Source organism: Corapipo altera, unplaced genomic scaffold (assembly GCF_003945725.1).
Source record: "Corapipo altera isolate COAL_440 unplaced genomic scaffold, ASM394572v1 65, whole genome shotgun sequence".
Taxonomy (NCBI): Eukaryota; Metazoa; Chordata; class Aves; order Passeriformes; family Pipridae; genus Corapipo; species Corapipo altera.
The window spans coordinates 810,244-833,803 of record NW_020884891.1 but is presented as its reverse complement, the minus strand read 5'-3'; the positions used below and the strand labels follow the sequence as shown (position 1 = coordinate 833,803).

General features: G+C 37.0%; 1 protein-coding gene across 4 annotated transcripts in view; it reads right to left on the bottom strand.

The window, feature by feature from the left end:
- The window catches only part of LOC113948067 (connector enhancer of kinase suppressor of ras 2-like), a 173,295-nt gene that overhangs the window by 39,572 nt on the left and 110,163 nt on the right, over window positions 1–23,560 (bottom strand). For all 4 annotated transcript variants that reach the window (XM_027645356.1, XM_027645358.1, XM_027645357.1 and 1 more), the window contains 5 exons: window positions 14,972–15,118; window positions 10,710–10,843; window positions 9,922–10,127; window positions 7,159–7,245; window positions 5,700–5,953 (listed from right to left, as the gene is read on the bottom strand). In XM_027645356.1, the coding sequence (XP_027501157.1) occupies window positions 5,700–5,953; window positions 7,159–7,245; window positions 9,922–10,127; window positions 10,710–10,843; window positions 14,972–15,118 (828 nt within the window). The remainder of the gene's footprint in view (window positions 1–5,699; window positions 5,954–7,158; window positions 7,246–9,921; window positions 10,128–10,709; window positions 10,844–14,971; window positions 15,119–23,560) is intronic.

The following is a 23,560-nucleotide window of genomic DNA, read 5'->3' as shown; positions in this document are numbered from 1 at the left end:
CTTCCTTTGAATCAGAATTTCTTCTTCTTCTAAGAAATAGAGAAATCACATAAACCATAGAAAAAAAAAGACCCCTGATTTGCAGAAATACTGTGGAAAAAGTCATTGTTTACTAGAGGAAGACATTAGAATAGTTGTTAATGAGATTAGAATTGTTTGATAATGTGTGTCACTAATCTCAATTGTCAAATGCAATCTAATCATTCCATCTGGATATGTCATTTATTCAGATACATAAAAGATTCTTTATTCTAAACACTGTTCTTCCATTCTTCTGTACTCAGATACTGGATTATTATTAATAAAAGTAAAAAAGCAGAAATGTTTCATCTTCTGCTTCCTTAACTCACACATTCAATATCCTAAACATTTCTTTACATGATGCTGCTCAAAAGTGGCTTTGTTGTCAGGAGCTTTACTTATCTCTCCACCTCAGTGAGCTGATGCTTCAGCCACTGAATATACTTTCAAAATTATTATGCTCAGCTAAAAATGAAAGTGGCCTTTGAGGGTTTCATTCGCCGTCTTGCTGAGGGGAGAGATAATAGAGACAGGAAATCATCTAATGCAATCTGCATCTATGTACGGTTCAGAGGGACTCAAATTCACGCTGAAGAAACAAAAAGGGCAGGTGAGAAAATTAACTGGAGGCAGAGGAAAATTATCCACTCGGAATCTGTAATTATGTGGTAATTCTGAACGCTATGGCAGCACTGTAGGTAAGAGAGGAGGCAGCAAAAGGGGAGGGAAGTGGAAGAGGGGAGTTGGTTGTTGGTTAAAAGGATGCAGTGAAGCTCCAGAGGTTACACAGACCAGGGAAAACCAGTCAATTCCCTCCCCTTCCTTCTCTCACTTTCCTTTCCTGCCGTGCGATGTTTTGGTCCTACAAAACCCCATCTCCTGCTGGGGAAGGGAGGGAGCCTGAGAGGGGAAGGGGACCACGGACTGAGCCAGGGACTGCAGGGAAAACTCAGAGGAGAGTCCCCAGAGAGTTCCGACTGGCTCCCCCCTGCACACTGATCCTTTCAGCAGCAGCAGCAGGAGATATTCGGGTGATAATGGCGATATTTGTATTTGGTGCATCTTCTGGATGACAAATATTGCAGTTAGCACAGCAGTAATATCACTTGTAGCCAATGTTTATCAACAAATGCAGGATTGTATCAATCTGAGTGGCTGTTAAGTTTAGCTTTAGGCTACATATCCCATAAACCACTTTTTTTTTTTTTTTTGAATCCTGGTGATATAATAAAAACAAGCCATAAATTCATTTGCTACAATAATACAAGACAGTGAAATTTAGTTCTGTTGTGACTTCTGGAGTCAAGAACTCGAGAATATTTTACAAATGGTAATTTACACATGAAGGTACAGTAGGTTAATAAATCCTTTGTTTGCTGACCTTCATTAGTAGTTTGTAGCCGTTTGTTTGGAGACTGCAGAATATCATAATTTAAGTATGCTCTAATACAGCAAAATTACTTGTGAAAACATTGCATATGTTTGGATAAAGACAGCTCATATTTGCTTTGCTGTAAAGTGTCCTAATATAACTAACAATTTAGAGAATTCTAAGCCAGCAAGGGAACCTAAACATTTGGGAAATGTCCCGTAAAATACCTTTTCCCTTTTGAACTGTTTGTAGATGCATGAGGAGTGCAGTTTAGAGAATCATGTCTGAACAGGACTGTAAGGAAGTATATTACTGGATGATGCTCCTCAAGGATCCACCTCACAGTCTAAGAGAGATACTTGTCAGCTCAGGCTTTCCTGTGACTGTTCTGGTACAGTACAAATGCAAAATAATAGCATTTCACAATCAATACAGCTGGATAGAATCAGTTTGCAGCTACAGAAGCCAGAAATACTTCCATTAGTTTCTCTGAGCAGCCAGAATCCAGACAATCATCGTCAGCGTGATTCCCCTGCGGAAATGCAAGGCAGGGAAAGAAGGTTTTCCGTGTTACAGGTACTTAAACAAAAAGCCAAGGTAAAATTTATTCAGCAATTCAGAAAGGAAATAAAACTCTGAAGAAGGTAATTCTCATCCTTGACAGCACACTTTTGTTTCTTCCTGGAAAAGCAGGAAGGAATAAATAAAACATGAGCACTCTTCCTGCAAAATTGGCAATAAAAGACTCCCCCTTCAGTCAGAGGAGCTGAATACATGATTCTCCCAGACTATCTGAATTAATATACTTATCACACTAGCACTCAGACTGCCTATCTCCCAAAAAAGCATCTGGAACATCTGGCACATCCCAGCATGCCCACACTGCAGGAAAACCAGCTCTGCATTGGTTTTGCACACGTTGTAGTTCTCAGCATGTGCCATTAAACTTTATATCATTTGTCAAAGCTGCCTCTGCAGCTCCAGGAGAAATTAAAGAGCATTTCCATCACCCCGTGCTAAAGGGATGCATTTCCAGCTTCCTGTCAGCAGCAAGAAGGAAATAAAAAGCAAGTTAAGCCAGTGCTGTGTAACAATGACTAACCCTAAACTACTATAATGCTTCAAATTACCCTTACAATAAAAAGTGACTACTGGCACAGCACTCTGGATGGCTACCCTAAAGCAGCCATTATTTCTCTTTTACTATGTAGGGAACATTGGAATGAAAGAAGTGATCTTAAAATTCATTAATAATTAAGTCTTTCTACACAGTGAATTCTAATTCACAAAAAAATAAAATAAAATTAGGAGATTCCAATCCATACTCCAGTTTCTTAATGTATGATACTACAGAGCAAAGTATCCAATTACTTTGTAGATAACAGGCCCAGAACATTTATTGTCAAGTAAAACCAGATGAGAGGTCATTATCCTATCGGAAAATTTAATGTAGGAGCCAGCAAATTGAACTTCAGAGCTTCAGAAACTCGTGTAACTCTGAGGCAAAGTCACAAATTTGAACACCAAGTAGATTTCCAGCCTTGATCTGGAATAAGATATTGAATAGTCTTTTTAGATGGAAGCTGGTTCCCACAGAGCAAAATGGAATCAAGCAGCAGAAAGTGTACAATTTTCTACATTTTTTTAAAACCATGAAGATTTTTTCAAGACTTTCTATGTTTTGTTTCATGGGGAGAAATGAGAAATGAAAAATTCCTCACGTACATCTGGTCTAATGTGCAGAAGTCGTACGTGGCAAGTTAATTTTCTTCAGAATGAGTTCTGGTAATATAAAACAAAAGCATGTTCAGATTTTAACTCTACTCTTGTAGGCCCAGAGTTTATTCCAATAGTGCACTTCAACAAAGCTGTAGTGGATATACTTTTGTGATCTTCACAGGTACCTCACTATTTGGGCTGAACCTGGTGAGCTCTGTCACCCCAGAAGTGAAGCATTAGTAAACACAGAAAGTCATGTTCTAAGAAACACTCTATTAATTATTAATTATTTATAACAGCCTTACTAATTGTAATTGACTCTTGCTCAGATTCTGGGACATGCATCACAGAGCTGCATATCAATTCAATTAGAGTTAGAAATACATCCTGAAAGGGGGCAGTGTTTCTTGACAGGAATATTTTACTGCAACGTGGCTTCATGCATCAGTTTGTATCCTGGGCATGCTGCCAATATTGCATTACCTAAATATCCATTTTATATAGGAACTCTGCATCCTCACAGCAACTTATGAAATCAGGCTAATTGTTTAATTTTAGGTTCCAAATCAACATTCCTTGCAAAGCATTAATCTGATGGTGAATCTCTGCAATTACCAATTTTGCAAAACTTCTTATGTCTGGTAGTTTAAAGTACTATTAAATAAGTGCCTTTTTTTTTTTGTTACATATTTGTGTAAGTGCTTAGAAAATAAAGCCATGGCTAAGTGATGCTCACTTTCTCCTACCATCAAACCATCTTTGTTTGCTTACTAGATATGTTGATCTACACCCAGAAGTTGTACTGGGCATCTGTTAAGTGGAGAGAAATTCATGGAAATGTGATTCTAACAGTTCTGCAATTTCGACTTCCATTAAAAAACCCAGAACAAATTAAAAAAAAAACCACAAACAAACAAAAAAAAACCCCAAAATCCCTAAACCAGTTTTGTCAATTTTTCTAATACAAATGTAGTAAAAGATGTTTTAAGGTGATTTGGTTGGGTAATGTTTAGAGGTATCTTGTTTTGATTAACCTTAGTCTTGTTGCAAAATGGATTCTTGACAGAATAAAATCTCCTTATCCAAATAAGCAAACATATAAAAATGCTTATGAAAATCCTGACAAAACCTTTAGATATTAAGGAAGTGAGCTGACCTACTTAAAACCTAAATTTCTACCTAAGAACACAATATCTCTGCTAGTTTTCCTTTTTGATACCAAGTTGCCATGAAATGTTCTGTGATATTTACCATTTTCACTCTGGGTAGCTCTTTCAGGATAGATATACCAATTTTTTTGCTTTGCTTTTCAGAATTCTTTCAATGTTGCAAGTGGAAAGACGTTAATGTGGATGATTCTGCGCTGGCAAGAACCCAAAAAATCTGTGTCAGCAACTCTCGTGTGTTTGTCGACTCAGTTCCTCTTGAGCATTTAAAAGGCAGTTGACAAAGTGCCTGAGATATTCTGATTCCTGGGATTATCTCCTGAAGGGCTACAAGGGTCTGTTTTAATGTTGTTGGAAAATTTATGGTGATAAAGGAATTAATACCACTCTGTCAGTCCATGAATAATCATTTTCCATGTGCCCTCCTCCATAGAAACTGCCCATTATAGCAGATTTTATGGGACAGGAACTGCACTGATGTGTAGGGTGGACCAACCACCACATGTAAAGTTGTCTCTTCCCATAATAACTCCTGTTTTCCAGTTTCCTGCACTTCCTTCACACCTTTTAGAGTTGACATATTATTTCACTGGGGTATTTTTTAATACTTATTATGCTATCAGACGATATCATACTGCTAATTTATCATGGCTATTTCAACTAGTTGCATGATGGTGTGGAAATCATGCAAGAAAATACAACCTCAATCCTGAAATCCAGGGTGTAATTAGCATCTTACCCCACAAGACTGATTTCCCTTTCTTCAGAAGTTAGGGGAATCAACAGATAATCCAGAGTCTTCCAAAAATTGACTAAAGCCAGCTGATACATCTGCCAAGTTATGAAATATTGTTGGGCTTTGTTGCAGACTTGTCTAATAATTTTCTCATTTATCCTAGTAAATGAGCTACTGCTTTCCTCTCTGGATTTGAAATCCTTTGCTTTGACTTTGTGGTACTGATAATCTCTGTAAGAGATTTAAATCTCCACAATTTAAATAAATAAATTTAAATAAACAGTAACTCCATTAAGCTCATCTGTTTTTATAAGACATAGTAATCAAAGTGGAAATATAAAGCTTCTAAGGTAATCTATAATAAATTATTATCAGAGGCTCAGTACAGGATCGTTATGAACCTTCAGAGATCATACAGTCAAATTAAACTAAATCAGCGAGACTGAGTAATTAAGAGCACTATTTTATTAAAGCATCTGATAACTAATGATCCTTGCCTTGTATTTTTCTGTTTTGTTTTGACTCTTCTTAAGAGAAAGTCACGACACTGACACTGAGCAACTTCCTCGGACTATAAAATACAGCATTAAAAGACAAAGTAGAACGTACAGTAGAACTGTATCAATCCTAAAAATGGAGTGTTTCCCATGTAGTTTATGGAACAGAGGTTTGTTGAGGCACTTACATGATAAAGTGGAACCGTGTTGTTCTCTGCCAGGGAGAAGTTGAGCACGTCCTGCTGGGCGGGCTCCAGCCTCACGTTCATGGTGGATGTGAGCACGGAGGGACTGATGGGGTAGCTGGGATTCCCTGGGGGTTTGCCCTTTTTCCTTGACCTGCGCCCTGTGTCCCTTTTGTTGTCCTTCTGTGTCAAAGGCTCCTCCTGGATCACCAGGATCTTGTCGTCGCTCAGGTACCGCAGCAGGGAATTCTCAGAGTCAGTTGTTGGAGAGGGGAAAAAAAACAGAGAAAAGGAAGATTAGGAAGAGGAAACAGAGAAGCCTTTTGGTTGGCCAAGGACCATCACTTGGTGCTTTTGAACTTGGAAAGAACCACGTGAACGTCAAGGGAATTGAGGGGGACTGCCCTGGACTGGGTCCCACATGTAGTGACACCATCCCCTGCTGTCTGAGGGGACAGGGAGTGCACACAGACAGGATTCCTTAACTGTGTCATGCAGGGAGCATCTCTGGCACCATTCCAGACACCAGAAAAGTCCTGTCAGGGAACTTGACAAACTGGAATAATGGTCTTAGGGAGATGTGCAGTGTACTTGGGCACAGTTTCAAAATGGGACCCGGCCAGGCAGGGAGCCTGAGGAAAGGAATCTGTAACAGTGAAATAGAAACTAAATGTAAATCAACAGATTTTGGAATAAATCAGAAAAGGCTTTTGCCTTAAATGAAATTTATTTCCTCTTGGAATGGAAGATTACTGAAAAAGTAGTTTAAAATCTTATGTTGATTTTCAAGAATATCATTGGTTTTTTTCCACATTTAAAGGAGTCAAATTGAACTCTCAGCTACCAGACTGGGCCTTAAAGATTCCGAAAAAATAGTATTTAAGAATCTTTAGCAATTGGCATCACGATAAATGTTTGTATATTTGATGAATATTCTTTTTGATTTACCTAATTGTTTTTTATCAGAGGAAATAAAGGGAAAAAGGAACTTTGCTATCACCATGGTTCTTGCAAAGTTGATAATTCCCACTGGAATCAGTAGAAGTTTATATGACTAGAACTGCTGGTCTGAACACTGTCAGCACAATTGCTGATTCTTGTTCCAAATTTTCATTCACACTAATCAAAATGTGTCTTCAAAGGATGCTATATCTGTAACATCACTTATTGTTTTCTAGAACTGAGAAGACTTAAAGCTGATTACAATTAACATATCTCCTTCCTTAGAGTCTTCTAAGTCTTTTTTCCTTGATGTTTGTAATTTTTTATATTAGAATTAAATTCCTCTTACTAATATAAACTTTTTAATTTTCAGAAATGGAAACATAAAGGCATAAATACTAAACAGGCTCTTTCATATTCTTGGGGGCACTCAGAAAAACAGATTTGGTTCCTGTGATGCTCTTTATGTTAAAAAAGGAAAAAAATGTCAGAGAACAGCAGAGAAAATAAAAATACTCACCTCTGCTCCCCCTCTTGTACATGTTCTGTTCTTTGGACTCCCCTATCCAGCTGTACTCAGTGGGCATCGAAACAGGCCTTAAATCTCCTGGAAACAAGTCAAGAAAAACAATATAATTTTTAAAGACTAGAAATAGAAGGCTGTAGAACCAGTAATGGCAGTAAATTCCAATCATGGTATGACCCTCCAGAGCAATCCATTCTTGGAGCTGCAGCATCCAGGGTCAGTTAAACCTCATGTGTACTGGGTTCTCCTCTTCATCACACCAACCTGAGAGGAAGGACCACTGACTTTGGTGAAATTAGTTGTGAATGTAAACAGATTGCAAATTTATTTTGAATAATTTAATAATTTCTTTTATTACTCGCTCATTAAACAGGGTTTTTTTTCGGAATAAAGAGAGAAGCAGTTTTTAAGTGGACTAATATCCTTTAGGAAAACTAGAAAGACTGTTAATGTAGATAAAACATCACAGATCTATCAGTGAAACAGTAAAACCTGACCCGGAAAATCACATGGTGAGTAATGAGGGGATCTCATTTCGAGGAACATTAATTTCAACTGGCTTATAAAGAAAACATGGAGCACAGTTTGGTAACAACAACCACAACAAAGAAGATTCAGCCATTAGGGGTTTAATTAATAGGATTTTAGGGCACTATGGCTATAAGATCCTGATGGGACTTAGTCATTCCCTAGTGGAGTATCAGGAGAGCACTGATGGCAGCAAACCAGGAGCACCCCAGAACTGCCCAGAAAGCATCAGCATCACAGAGAAACACCCTCCAGATCGTGGGTTAAATTCCTTCTGACTTGTGAAGTCAGGGAAATTTAGCCTGTTATTTTAACACGCAAGCAAATTTTTTTAAATGAGTTTTTAACTGTTTTGTTTCTTGGATAATTACAGAATTTAAATGTGAACAACATTTTCATTCTCATTGTCAGTTTCACCAGGTTTATTACAGTGTCAAGGTATTTCTTGTGGATTATTTGTATGCTAATATAGTTTTTGAGTCACCATTCTTCCAAAATACAGTTTTTTAGTTACTAATATGTTAGGAGGGTTTAAGAACAGGTATATATGACAATTATTCCTCTGGATAAACATGATTTTCTGACAATTGAAGGGGTAACTGAGACTTTCCCATACTTTGGTTCATATTTTAAAATCAAATTCCTTCTGGATTTTCAAAGTTCCAGAAAACCAGAGCTGTCCATCACAAGCAAAAGCAAACTCTTGTGTATTCCTGGGATCAGGCAGAGCGCCCAACATTTGAAGTCATCATGCAGCAAGAATTCAGGAAAGCAAGCCAAATACCTCCATCTGGCTCCAATTTTAATCACAGTTAAGGTTTATCTTTATCTTTCATTCTAATTTTATTATAAAATAATACCACTTAACAGGGAGATAAAGTCTGAATAGTACTAGTCTTAAGATGGAATCCTACTCTCCAGTGCCACAGCATCAAAGTAAATGGCTGAAGAAGTCACTAAAATATCCTGTATATGACAGAGTTATTACAATTTACCAATTCTGAAAAGGTTCTGTGTATATTTACATTACCAAGCCCATTTTACAATTGATATTCTGCCATTTTTTGCCATAAATTCAGCAAAATACAAAACCAGGAACTGCCTTTGGGGTTTGCTTCATTGCAGCACCAGTTTATTACCTGTGTTCTTCACAGGCACATCTCCCTTTACTACTCTGAGCCTATGAGAGGTTTTCCCTTTCCTAGATTTCAAAGACAAAAATTTAGGAACTCTTTTTTTTTTTTAAGAAAATGAGAGAAAGGAAAAAAAGCCTTTGTCTCAGAGTAGGCTTCCTATATATATATATATATATATGTAAAAAAGATAACAATTGCCCATAGGGAATTCTATGATGATTGCTTTCTCTGAGGTTCAGAAATAATGACATTGTCAAAATCAGATATAATTACAGTTTTTAAAAGAAATCTCTTATCTGAAACATTCAGGCTTTACGAAAATATCTTACTGCCTTGAAAATAAAGCCACTGAAAATACATGGAGGATAAATACACCGCTGTATTCCAGTAGTATTTTTCTCAAATTCACCAAACACCAACTAAATCAGTTTAAGCAGATAAGCAAAACCAAAATTTGTCAATTCACTTTTAAGAGTACCTTTTATATAGATCCATATACTCATACACAAACCCATATTGATATACCTGTACACTGAATATGGATTTACACATGCTTGACATTTCAATATAAACCAGAGTTAATTATTCTTTTAGTAGGTTTTTATACATTTAAGCAGTCCCCATTCTAAGATTTTGGAAGGTGGTTCTAGTACTAATAAATGCACTGCAGGAAACTCCTCCTGCATTTAATGCAGCACTGAATTTTGGAGGGCCTGACAACTTAGAGGCACTTTCATACCACGAGTCTTTGCAGGCCTTTCATTGAAGTTTAATAGCCCAGAACATTGCAATGAGAAACATCTCCAAGAGCTGGGGAGGGACAATGAGTAAATCAAGGTCTGGCTATCCAAATGATAGGAACTTAATTATCAGTCAACACTGAAGTATGTACTGCAGAATAAATGTATAAAAACCTACTCCTGATCCTGAATGTTAGAGTGTAATTATACTGATTATTCCTTCACATAAGCTTTTGTCTGGTATTCAGAGCCAACAGGCCTGACAAAGAAGGACAAATTTGGGGGTGTTGCAGCATTAACAGCACAGTTTGTGAATTTAGCCAGTCAAAGAGGGGTCAGGAAATGCAGCTTACCGTGGGTGGGGGTTTTCTCCCTTCTCCTCACTCCTGCAGCTCTGCTTCTCTCATACTCAGAGCCCCCGGGGTGGCCTTCACCTTCCAGCAAGGTGTAGTATTTCCCACTTTCATGCTCCAGAAAATAGTTTGGAGACTCAGAGCCTTTCATCCCCGACTTTCCAAATTTGCTGATGTCATCACAAGACATTATTCCAACTTCATCCCTAAAAAGAGCAAGCCAGATAATGGAGAAATTACCCATTTTACGATAAAGTGCACACATAAAACTGTTTCTACCAAACACTACAAAGAAAACATCCCATAACTGAAATACTCTATGTGAGAACTTTCATAGAAATGACATAATTCAACAAATGTGTATGAATTAAATAATCATTAAACTCCATTTAAACTGTAAGATAAACATAGGTATTCAGGAATTTTCTAGTATCTGAAAGGGAACATAAGGAATTGTTATAAGCTGAGCAGACAAGAGTTTCCTTTGCAGAAATGCTCGAGAATTAAATACAAGTGGACATAAGAAAGTAAATAAAACTCATTAAAGACTTCTATAAATACTTTGTTTAGGACTAAAACCAGGTTCTACTTGGCTTGTATCTAACTAAGTCAAAATTAAGTCACTCAAAACAATGATATGCTGCTTAATGTATTTATAACCCTTTAATTTTACTAAATATTTAGTTTGATTGTGGGACTGTTTGGTTTGTTTTACTTTTATTAATTGAATGAAACAAAGGTGTAACATTTTATTTTTCAAAACCTGAAATGAATCAGGCCATAAATACCTGGGGCCATAAAGTCCTGACATAGGAGAGAGGATGAAAACATCCTGGAGTGCCGAGTTGTCCATCTTTGAGGACAAGCCCATCGTGCTTGTGGGTGTTGTAGAGCTGCTTGTTGGGCTGGTTGGAATCACAGGCTGGAAAAAAACCAAGGATAAACTAATGTTTTCTGTGCTACAAGTAACAACAGAATCAATCTGTGTAGTTTTGGGAATCTTGACCTCTTTTTTTTTTGGATTAGACATTTCTTGAATTTCCAAAGTTTCCTCTAAAAAGATGTTTATTGAAACACTGTTGTACCAAAGACCTCAAGACTAGTTATGAAAGAAACTGATAAAAGACCATTAAATTAATTTAAAAGCCATCTCATGGGAAAATCTGAGACTCAATCAAGATATGATTTTTAACCAAAGCAGAAAATCAATTATATAGGGAGGAAGGACATACTCTGTTAGATGCCATTAATACAAAATTTAATTAAAGAACTCTGGAAAACTTGTACTGAACAAAATTATAATGTTGGTTTCAGTGGAAGACTTATTGTTAACAAGGACAGAACACCTTGATTTTTTAAAGGAAACAGAATTCCTATTAATTTGGTTTCCACAGCCATGATCATTGTACCACAGGGGTACAAATACAGGTTCTATGGAAACTAGGAAAGAAATATAAATTAACCTAAGTAACAAATGTGAGCATCATAAATACTAAAAGTAATAATAAAGTGTGAAGGTCCTTTCAGATTTTTATTTTTTTAAAGTTTTACATGACATTAAACAAGATTTTTTGATTCAAATACCCTAGGGAAGCTCAAGTCAATGGTTGACAAGGACTAGAAGGACTATAATCAAATATTCTGTGCAGGATATAAAGGTAGAAACAAAGAATATTTTTCAACCAAGGTGCAGCCTGTGTTGATATTCAAGAAAGAGAAAATATTTTTATTTACAAAATTGTGCTTTAATAGATACAACCACTTTTCTACAGGAGGAAGGAAAACACAGTGACCTAAAATTTGGATGAAAGCTACAAAGACCAGTCACAATATTTTTAACTACAAGGCTTTCAATCTTCTAGAAATAAATACTGAAATTAGTTTTGTGTAATACTACAACTGTTTAATTTGCCCCCAACAGTGAGATAACCAATAGATTTCTAAAAATCTAACTTTATCACGTAATTTCCAAAATCTGAAATGAACTGCTTAAACAAAACTTATTCTGAAGCTACTTAGAAAGTTGCAGAGCATGACATGTATTTTCTAACACGTCAGAAGAATTATAAAACTGTCCCCATTGACATAAGCTTTTCTACTCATATCTGCCAGATGCTGTGTCTCAAACTTAATCATAAACAGTGTAACATTCTGGATCAAGTAGTTGTGACAGGAAGGATTGTTCCAACTGGAAACTTTCTGCAAATAAAAAGAAAAAAAATCCAAGAAATGTTGTATTTTATTGGAATGCAGTTGCTGGTGTGCTCACTCAAAAAACAGAGAACAATTTGTCGTTGCAGATGAAAGAACCATTTTTTCTTAAGTGGGAAGATAATCACAGAGGTTAAAAATTCAAATAGTCTTCTAATATCACATAATGCCAACTAGAGACAAAAGCAGAAAGTGGTGTCACTGATATGTGTCACTGAAAGATAATGCAGCACAAAACTTTGGCAAATGTTGCTGCCCTGCTGTTGGTAATTAAGCATCAAGGGAAACTACACAGCAAAGGAATACTACAAGAAGATCAAGAAATACATTTTATAAGGATTCAAAGATTCTGGGTCATCAATAATTCATAAATTAACTACGTGGTGTAATTTTAAACATAATTATTGTGGAGGAAATATTAATAACATCTCCAAGTGCCTTAAGCAACAATAGAAAACATGACATCTTTAATTTAAAAATTCCTGCTGTGCATCAACCTAAGGTAGCAAATATTATTCCTGGCCTCTGAATTTCAAGTTCCTAAATCCTGTTTCCTTTCTGCCTTCCCTAGTTATGCATTGCTTTTGTTTTGTTTTTTACCAGCACTACACCAGAATGGAAACATTTCTCTGCGTGTGGATACACAGATAAATGGTGTGCACCACGAAATAACATTGCAGAGCAATATCTGTGGATCCATACATGTAACACACCATGAAATATAACATTATCCTTTTCTGGGGCAGTCTGACATTTGCTGAATTGTTTGCAGTTTTGATCTACTTTCACTGAGATATTTTTCTACAGATTTGTTTCACTGGTCATTGCACATGTTACTTTTGTGTCGGGATAAACCTCCTGTCTGTGCTGAGTGAATTCTGCTTATTCCCCAAAGTCTGTCAAAAACCTTGTTCTGTGAGAGCCAATTTAATCCATTAGTGGTAGAAAACTCCAGGAAAAAAAAAGCAAAAAACAAAAAACCAGAAATCTTCCTACCAATTGAACAAATTAAGGTGATCTAGGGGGTCTAAAAAAATGCCAAAGTCGAGCAAAGGCGAGGGCACTCTGAGCCAACAGGAGAGGGAAGTGAGATCACTGCTTCTAGCAGCAACAAGCTGTTGTGTCAGCTGTCCAGGAAGCACAGGCTTTAGAACCATCTTGAAATTTAATCCTGCTAGTTCCAAGTCATTACTGACAATAATAACCAATACCAGATCCAGGTGAGAGCTGTAGGAAACGGGCAAACCCAAAACCTGCACCCTGAAACGGATCCAGGTCTGAACACTCGAGCTTGTCTCCGTGGCAGGAGGAATAAAAGACCTAAAGATGCTAAAAAAGACCTAAGATTGGCTTACAACATCTTATTACAAAATCTACTGTTAAGAAGTAACACTAATAATGCTCTTTTTATTTTCCAAAGTGATTTATATTTTTATTTAAATCCCTCCCCACTCAATTGTCTGGTATAGAAGAAATATATCCCACTAAAGAGGACACTGATAGCACTCTTTGATCCTCAGGGGCTTTTGCAATCTGGGTGATCAGGACAGGACACATCACAAAACCAGAACTCTTGGTAATTCCACACAAACAGCTTGATGCACTTCCACTTTTCTGGCTGCCATGCCAAAGGCTGGCATGCTTTGTGAACAATGCTGTGCCATGTTTACAGTACAGACTGTTCTCACACTGACAAAGCTTCCAGAACTAGTTCTGCTTGGGAATTGTGACTTTTTAATATATGAATATAAAGGGAGGATCTCCATGGAAGCCCTGTGCAAATGCAATTACCACTTTGCTGCCCCTCGAGGCACCATACGAGGTTCCCAAGTAGCTACATCGTGATCTTGGCAGAGCAAAGGATGTCATTGCTGCAGTGTTGTGACAGAAAAACCCCCCTGGGTGTCACAGGGCCCCATTCCTCTCCCCCAGAGGCAGGCACAGAGAGAGGAGAGGTGGCCCTAAATCCCAGTGTCAGCATTCCTGAGAATTCCTGCAAGGATTACACAAACTCCTGAAGTGAAGCCACTGCGTAAGGATTTAGGTACTTTGAGGAATGAAAGATTTAGGAAGTGCCAGGCAGGGAGGAAATCTGCCTGGGTAGGCTTGAGGGGTTTTTTTTTTTCATTAATTGAAAAATCATTCAGAAGCACGTTCATGTATTGTTTGATCCAAACAAAACAGCTCTGAAAAACTTCCACAATATGTAAGTGTTACATGGCATTAATGACAGCCACGAAGAGTTACTGACTTACTGAAAAACCTTTCCTTTAACATTGACATTTTTAGTTCAGGGTTTCACCCAGTTTCTCCTACATATTGTTGATGCTGTAGGAAAAAACAGCTATGATATTCACAATTATCTTTTTTTTTTGGTACCAACAGGTTTTCAAGGAGCACACAGGAAATACCAGAGGTTCTATTAGCACTGCTACCAAAATCTCAGCTTGATGACAGGTGTGGAACAGAAGTAGAATTCTCCTGAAATTTAATAGATCTGACACACTTGATTATAAAACAAATAGTTTTGACAGATTAAAATAATGGAAACAGGGAGGCACTGCTGCCTCTGCCAAAGCAGCTGCTGAACCTTGTTCCTCAGAATATCATCTGTAAATATTCTTTCCTTCTACAAATTCCTGTGGCTCCCAATGCCACCAAAACATGGAGAAAACAACCTTAATGACACACACAGCACTGCCACACAGACTTATCTTGGTAGCCTGTCTCAAAGGAATTTGGGACAGGCTCTTATTCCTTTCACTGGAAGGAAAAATTCCAGTGTTTTCTCAGGAATAAAGGATTTTCCATGACACCAGTGTTCCAAGAGCTGCCTTACCTGCAGTGCAAGAGGCTTCCACCTGACATTCTTCAGAAGGGCAGGAGCAGAGACCAGGGTGTTCTGAGGACGTTTTTTCAAGGTTAAAATCACTCCATTTGGGTCTTCCCACAGTGCATTTACCAGGTTCTTTAACTGCCAGCCAACCTAAGGAAAAATTCCATGACTGAATTTTGAAAGCTTTCTGTTTAACTTCAGATGTGAAGAAAATCTTCTGTTAACCAAAAAGGCCCATTACAGCCTCTCTTTGCAAACATAAGCAGTTTTTATAAACTCTGTCTGATTCCTCCTGTTGGACTGAAATGATACTGCTGAAGTTGGATTTTTGTAATTTTTTTAGTTCTATTTCTCAACAAAATAAGGCAGAAGTGAACACTGTTTCCCTTTTGATCATTTTCGAGATCTCTGAGCATTTTAAATCATAAGATGAGGATTAGAAGTCATGTTACAACAACATATGTAACAGGTATGTAACAGCTGTAAGACCCTAAATGGAGATAAATAGTCATTTATAGATTTATCTATACAGCCCCTGGACACAGCTGAGTCACCAACTTACTATTAAATGCAAACACAACCATAAAAAAGGACATCACTGGTACTGAAAGGGAAAAAACCTACTTAGAGACATTTCTTAATCTTCTTGATTACTCGAATATTAATTTACCATGAATTATTTACACATGAAAACAAAAAAAATATTTTTTAGGGCTTTCCTTTTTTTCCCCCTCCCTTTTCTGTCCCAGACATGGTAGATTTTTACAGTGGTAACAAATGACCACAGTAAAGAACCTGCCATAAATGTTATGGCCATCACAAGTCCTAAGCCCTGGTGTTGAGCAGGAATGGAAATGCAGCATCCACACAGCAGTTTTCCAGAAACAACCTTCCTGAGGCCAATTGCAGCAGCCTTAAAGTGAAAATTTCAGAACAAAAATATTCAGAAATTGAAGAGCAGGAACTGTGCAAATTTATACCAGTCAGTGCTGTTGTATCTGCTGTGCTTTTTGGCTGTGTTTGACCTCTCAGAGTTTTTTTTTTTTTGGCTAAAATTAACGAGTCAATCATAAATTTATTCTCCTGACTAAAATATGTATTCCCACTGCTATTAAAAACCAAGAAAATAAAATATTTAAGTGCTCAGAAACAGAGCAGTCTACATATATCTCCATGTTATATATATATATAGCTATATATAGGTCTAGTTTATAATTATATAGGTATAGTTTGTAATTACTTCCTCTTAATGAAAGATAATGTCTGATTACACATAAAGGTGGAGGGAAAATAATACAGACAACATCGAAGGGATTTTAATTAAAATTCTCTTGTAAGGGCTGAAGAGAAGTTGGGACACAGACTGCAGGGTTCTGACCTGGCCAGAGCCAGGATCCCAACTGGGAACATCCACCCTGGGGAGAACTGCAAGATCTGTCATCATCATTCTAAGAAGGATTTTAACAGCTCTATTCTATTTTTAATGTTGCTGTTCTATTGAAAACTTTCTAGAAATGCTCTGGCCACAGGAAACCAGGAACCAGCAGTAATTATAGACAGGTAAGAGCCAAACAAATCAAGGCTGTCAGCTTGGATCCCCAACACTCCTCCAGTCTGTGCTGTGTTTGGAAAAGGACAGAGGCTCTCTCTATTTTTTTCCCTTTTACTCAATTCTAGAAATGAAAAGGAACTCCTTTTGATTTTTATAGATTGCTGTAATTTTCAGATTGCTGAAATCTTTAGAGTTCCATGAGCTCCTTTTAGAAAAGAGTGATAAATAATTAAGTTAACGATAAATTATTCCAATGAGAACCTTAATGACAAAACCATTAAATCCCAAGATCTATTAGAGAAGAGTCTGCAGTCATTACTACTGGGTGATGATAAAATGCTCTTAGGAATTTGGACATGTTATTATAAATTGTATTACTAAAAATACCTTTGGAAAGAAAGAAGCCATTACAGTGGATTAAAAATCTCAGTTGAAAACCAGTCCTTGAGACACATTTTGACATTTGCTCTTAAAGAATCAGTCTTTAAAGCAATTACCAACTTCCAGCTATGGTGAGATGGATTCACCAAAAGGGTATTTTGCTTCTTTAAGATTTTTGGCACAAACATTCAGTCAATCAGATGCTACAACATGGGTTAAAATATTTCAGCAATGAAAGTTAAATTAAAATTTGACTAATGAAAAAAAGGCTAATATGATACTTTCTTTTTTATTTTCCTGCCTAAATGAAATTGGATGCTAATTTAGATGCTAAACATGGAATAAACCCAGAAGAATGTCAAAGAACTCACTGAAAATGGTCAGACAGGCAGAAGTTTAAAATTTTGCTGGTTTACTCTTAGGATTGCTCTAATCATTAATTTTAATTTGTTTGTACATCCTCAGTGTGTAAAGAAGGGCTCTAGGGAAAAAACCCCAAATCTGTGTACTTCTATCTATATTAAAGAATTTGTTAGTTTTCTCATGAAAATAAAGTGGAAAATTAAGAATATATCAACTTCAAAAATGATAGTTCCAAAAATATTAATCCCTCCTACAGTAAATTTTTTACCAGAAAAGTCCAAAATGCTGTGGTAATTTTGTAGAACTAAACTTGATAATTTTCTACACCTAAACCTGATAATTTTGTGTTCCTAAACCTGATAATTTTGTAGCTTGGACTGAATGACTATTATGTTCAGAAAAACTTAACTCACTTTCATTAACCAACAGTAAAAGAATGTTTCCTAGTTCTCCAATATCTTCTTTAGATTCTCTCTATAATGACTTTCTTCCTTCTCATTCAGAAGATCTGGATTTGCATGGATGGGATTTGGGATGTGCATTGCCAGCAACAGGGATTTCAGCATTTTTATAAATCCAAACTCTGTTCATGCTGGGCAAGCACCTTTTTTCCTTTTTAGAAATAAAGTCTACCTGGCCAGTGATGACTCACTGAGGATTTGTATGAAAAACAAACTAATGCCAAAAATTCCTGATGTTACAGACACACACACAAAAAGCCTGAAGAAAACGCAGGCTGCTGCATTTGGGGGTGACTGCAGAGGCATGAAGTGCATGATACACTTGTCTACTAAAAGGAACTGAAAAAGCAGCTGAACTGGTGAACGTGGTGATGTTTATCACAGGATTCCAGGGCTCTAAACCACCCCAGCACTTACTCACCTCCACACCAATTCCAAAATACGCTGTACATATTTGCCAGGGCACAAATTTAGAAGGGAAATTTAGCTCAGGTAGTGGAACCAGGGGTGCAGAGTGGATAGAGGACATCTGTTCCTTCCTCTGCTTGCCCTCAGAATTCTGGGGACAAGGCAGGGATGTGGTTCCTCAGTTCTTTCAGTGCCTCATCAAACCCCATCAGGACTCTGAAGAATGCAAAGGTTCACTCAGAGCACTCCCAGGGGGAAGGCAGGTTACACCTTCATTTGTTGTGTTCACTGTATTACCTGCCAGCTTTAATCTTACCTGGGGTGGAGAGAGACAGAGGGATTTAAACTAACAGGAATTTAAAAGCTCCCTCGTTAGGCATTTGGTCTGGAAATCAATTGTGCAGAATATTTCCTAAGTATTCAGCTCAGATGATATTGCACAGCACCTGAAAACAAGGAATTCTGCTCTGACTGCAGTAACCCCTTCCATGAACCAGGACAGATGTTTCCCCTCAAGACTCTTCAAATACATAAGCAAAGCCATCTGGATGTTTACTCAAACCTCCAAAATTTGACCTCTTTTCTTGTTTGCATTAAAAAAACCCCAAAACAGCAACTTGTGTAAACTCAACTTTTTTGTTAAGGAAGCAGACTATCATCCTTTCTTATTTTAAGTCTGTAATTCATTTTGTGTCTTTAGGGAATTAATCAAGGGAACTGGTTTGATTAACGTGGAAATCAGAAATTATTATTAGCCAAAAATGTGCTGGAAGATCATAAGACTTTTCTGTCACTGAAGGGGAAGCTCGTCATTAACACCTGTAGCTGATTCACCCTTATTAATATTCTGTCTGTTCCCAACAATAATTGATGATGGAAAACCAAATGTTCTCCCATTATCTTACATAGTTATTTTCATTAACTAATGGAGCAACACGGCAAGAATCCAAGCAGCAGCAAGATGTACTACTGGAAGACTTGCTTTACTAAGCCTTTTTGAAAGGCAGAATCTGGAGAATAAGTAACATGTGGCACTTTGTTTGGAAACAGAAGGACATCTTTTGGGGAAAGAAGCTGTAATTCTCATGACATCTTTTGTCCTTTTTTTTTTCTTCTGTTTGTATTTCACAACACCCGGTGTGCTGAAACACAGATGGTGTGACCTGGCACCGCATTTACAGATTTACCTCCACCTAAAATGAGCTCTCAATAGGACTCAAATTTACAGTTTAACCATACACTGAGGGTATTAATTCAATAACTACCTTAACTCCAATAAATTAGTGCTGAAATTATTTCATTGTGACAGGTTCTTGACACACTTAGTTTCAAGGATGTAATTTGACAGTGAATGGTATAAAAGGGCTGCTGGATCATGTATTTAGAATCACAGAATATTCTAGGTTGGAAGGGACATTTAAAGGTCATCCAGTCCCACCCCCTGCCATGGGCAGGGACACCTTCCACTAGCCCAGGTTGCTCCAAGCCCTGTCCAACCTGGCCTTGGACACTTCCAGGGATAGGACAACCACAGCTTCTCTGGGCAACCTGTGCCAGGGCCTCACCACCCTCACAGGTAAGAATTCCTTCCTTATATATGGTCTAAATCTCCCCCTTTTCAGTATGAAGCCTTTGCCCCTTGTCCCACTACTAAAAAACCTGTCCCCATCTTTCTTCAAGCACTGAAAGCACAACATCCATCAGTTCAGGGAACAAACTCTTCCAGTGAGAAAATGCAACTTTTTTAGTTAAACTGTTCTCTTTAGCTATTTAAAGAAAACATAAGAAACATGTAACACAACACATTTATTACAGATATTTCTATGGTTGTTTGCTCTTGCAGAATGTTTTATATCATAAAGAGTTATTTCTCTTTCTGGTCTTTATAGTCTCTGTCTGTTAAGAGAAAGTAATTCTGTCTCAGACCTCACTGGTTGGGTTATTCAAACTGAAATCCTTAAATAATTTCTCTTCCTATGAGACAGATGACACATTTGCTCTTTTACCCATTACATTTTTGTAGTGCTCATATCTAACTTAACACCTTTGAGGGCTGTAAATGACCTGCAGATCACACAGTATTTCAGACCAGATATTACTAATGTCAAGACAATGGTATCAAAACTCAGTTTCTCCTGGAAACCTGTTCCTGATTAATTCCAAGTTCATCTTTGTCATTTTCAGTCCCATCAGCTCTCTGGTGCTCAGTTGGTTTGGGATTAATTAATACATTCTGGCTCCTGGAATCTTGCCAGTTGCTCCTAAGTAACATCTACCTTTCAACAGGAATTACTAAAAGCATTATTATTGCTCTCTGTCCTATGAAATAACCTTCAAATCCCAACTCTCAGAAAAAAGAAAAACGAAGAAAAAAAGACAGAGAAAAGTCAGTTTTCCCTAGTTTACCAAGCACTTTTCTGTACAGAAGTATAGAAGATCTTTCTAAAGAAGAAACTATTCTACAGATGGTCAGGTGGCTAAATCAACACTTGTTTGGATCTCCAACATTTCTGTTGTCTGACAAATTACCAAAAGTGGAACGTCAACACAACTAAATTTTCATAAATTTATGCTGAAAAATAATCAAATTTACTATTTCAAGCAAGCAGTAGAAAATATCCCATCCTAGGAACCCAAGTTGTAATTGTGAACTTTGCAAACAAAGAAATGCCACAGTGGCATCTCCAGCACTTCTGTATAATTCTTATGAGAGAGGAAATAAAAATCCACAATGCACAGGCAGAAACAATGCCTGTTGTTATTGCAGGGAAAAATAAAGAGTCAGGGTGGCAGGAATTTAGAATGTATAACTTATTTTTAAAGTTTCTTACGCTTTTTTTATTAAAATCTTAGAAGCAAGAAGAACAAGTAGAAAAGAAAATAAGGGAATTGGATAATGATTAAATGATCTTAACAGTCAGTGGTGAATCGTCTGATTTAATTAATTTCTTGCTTTAAATACCATTATTTTTTCTTTGATCTTTATAATTATATTACAGAGTGTTCCTTGGTTAGACCAGATTCCACGTAGTAAGTCTTTTATTTCTAACTCTTTCAATTGTTGCACTATATAATTTGGAAGCAGCTTTCCTTTGATACTTTCTGAACTCTTTTTAGCTCTCAATTCCGTTGAAAAGCTACTTGAAAAGTAAAGTAAAACTTATAAAAGTCTTGTTTTTGTTAATATTTTATTTGTTAATGTAACAGAAAAAAGAGTATAAATATATAGCTACCTCCTAACTATCTGATATTTCTTAATAAAGAGAATGCTTTATATAAAAGGAGCATCTTTCAGGAGCTATTTCAGCACCAAGTTTTGCTCTACCTAGGAATGAGCCCTTCCACTGGGCAGCTCCATAACTCTCTGTTAAAAATGCAGGGGTTTACAGTTGGCAATTTAAAGAGGTTGCTGAGGAGGGTCATGCGTTAGGATGACAAACTGGAAGTGCTCAAATTATCCAGCTTACTAAAAAAAGTGATGAGCTAATTTGATTGCATCCTGAAAATACCTAAAAGAGAAACCTGCTCTCCTGCAATTTCATAGATAAAAATATATCAAGATCAAAGGACTGGAAGCTTGTGCCAGGCAAATATAGACTACAAATAAAATGACTTTTTTCCCCCAGCAATGAGAATAATTAACTACCAGAACAATTTATCACAGGTTGTGGGAACATCAATGAAAGTTTTAAAACTTGAATGATCATATTAGATGAGCGAATATGAATTTATCTAGAAAATACATTGGCCTAGTTCAGTCAAAATCAGATTAAATGATGCCAATAATCAGCTATAAGACTGGAATTTATTAAAAGAGGTTCCATACTTTCTCTACCCAGGGAAGTGTTTTCACTAGTGGCAATAAAAAAATTACTCTATATAATCATCTTCAGAACAGGTTCTTTCAATACAGGTTGTGTTGAATGAGATTTATATCTGAAAGACTACCAAGATGCCAAAGAAACATCAGTATTATAAAAAGGTCTTTGTTAGGATAACAAAGATAAAATCTTCACTGGAAAATCTGTAAGAACTCCAGAGATATGCAAGCTCTCTTACTCAGCTGAGCCCCCAGTCATTAATTACAATTGGCTTTCACCTCTTTTTATGAGCTGGTCTTGCTAATATTAAAATATTGATTATGTGGGAATTTAATGAGCTGCTGCCTTTGAATTATCCCAGTCCACTAATGGAAATAATGCTAATTATAAGCATAATATTGATCATCACAAGGGGGTAACTTGGGTGAAGGAGGAATGCAGCTAAGTGGAGTTTGCAGCAAGGTGTCCCAGAAGTGACTTAAAGGACACACATGAAGATCTAAGGGGTATTTAAAATATTAACAATTCTAATCCATGAGGGAAAGAGGATTGGACAGACACCTCTGAAACATGCAAACACTCAGTATTAATCTGTCTTTCCAAAGTCCCAGGGCAGACAGAATGAGGCTTTTCCAGCCATGTCAAAGGAAGAATAAATTTCCAAAAGAAACACGGTGCCATTTATCTCTTCCTTAGCCTGTTATAAACTTCAGAATGAATAATTAATATATTACAGGGTTTTTAGAAAAAAGAGTATTTTTTGCCACTTGACTCAGCTGTTGCTCCTGTGTCCTTATCTGGAAAGGGATTACAAGTATCCACCACTTTGAACCTGCTGGAATAACAGCCATGGAAAGAGTCATTGTCCAAAAAGTCAATTCCTGAGCAGCTGAATGTGGGGATTTCACCTATGGGAGTAAAGATTAAATCAGATCTGTCTCTTGAAGAGTGTGTTTAATGGAGAAAGTCAGTCTAATACATATTTCAACTTGTAACTATGACAACTCCTAGAACCTCTTTCATACAGATAAGAGCTGTGTGTTGCATTAACATTTAAAGTATAAATGAATAAGTTATACTTCTTTTCAAGGGAAAATATTTGCTCTCTAATCATAAGATTTTAATAGTCAGCCTTTCATATTCCCACTTCACACAAGTGACAGACAGAAAGAGATTTCTTAATTTTGTAGCTGCTCTGTCTGGAGATGGGGTTCAGCAGGACAAAGTTAAATGGCTCAATTAGAAGTTTATTAGGAAGTTATCATGGTCATTGTCACAATGCTGCTCGTGCCTAAGAAGTAATAAATACCAGTGTTCCTTTCACCTGTAGCTCCAGCAGCACTGCTCCCATTCTTCTGCAAACAGAGTTATTTGTTTTAAAAGGCACAGTCTCTATGACTTCAGACAGCACAGGACAAAATTTGACTGTATTTTTTTCCGGTAATCATCAACTTTGGAACCAACATCAGTTATAAGGAGCAGCTTGTGTCACCACAAAACAGGAAAAAATACAACCATTCAGCCTTGGGTGAGACTCTTAGAGAGGCCTTTAGAACTCAATTACAAATAATTCGATCTTTACAAATAATAAATTATTATTAAATTA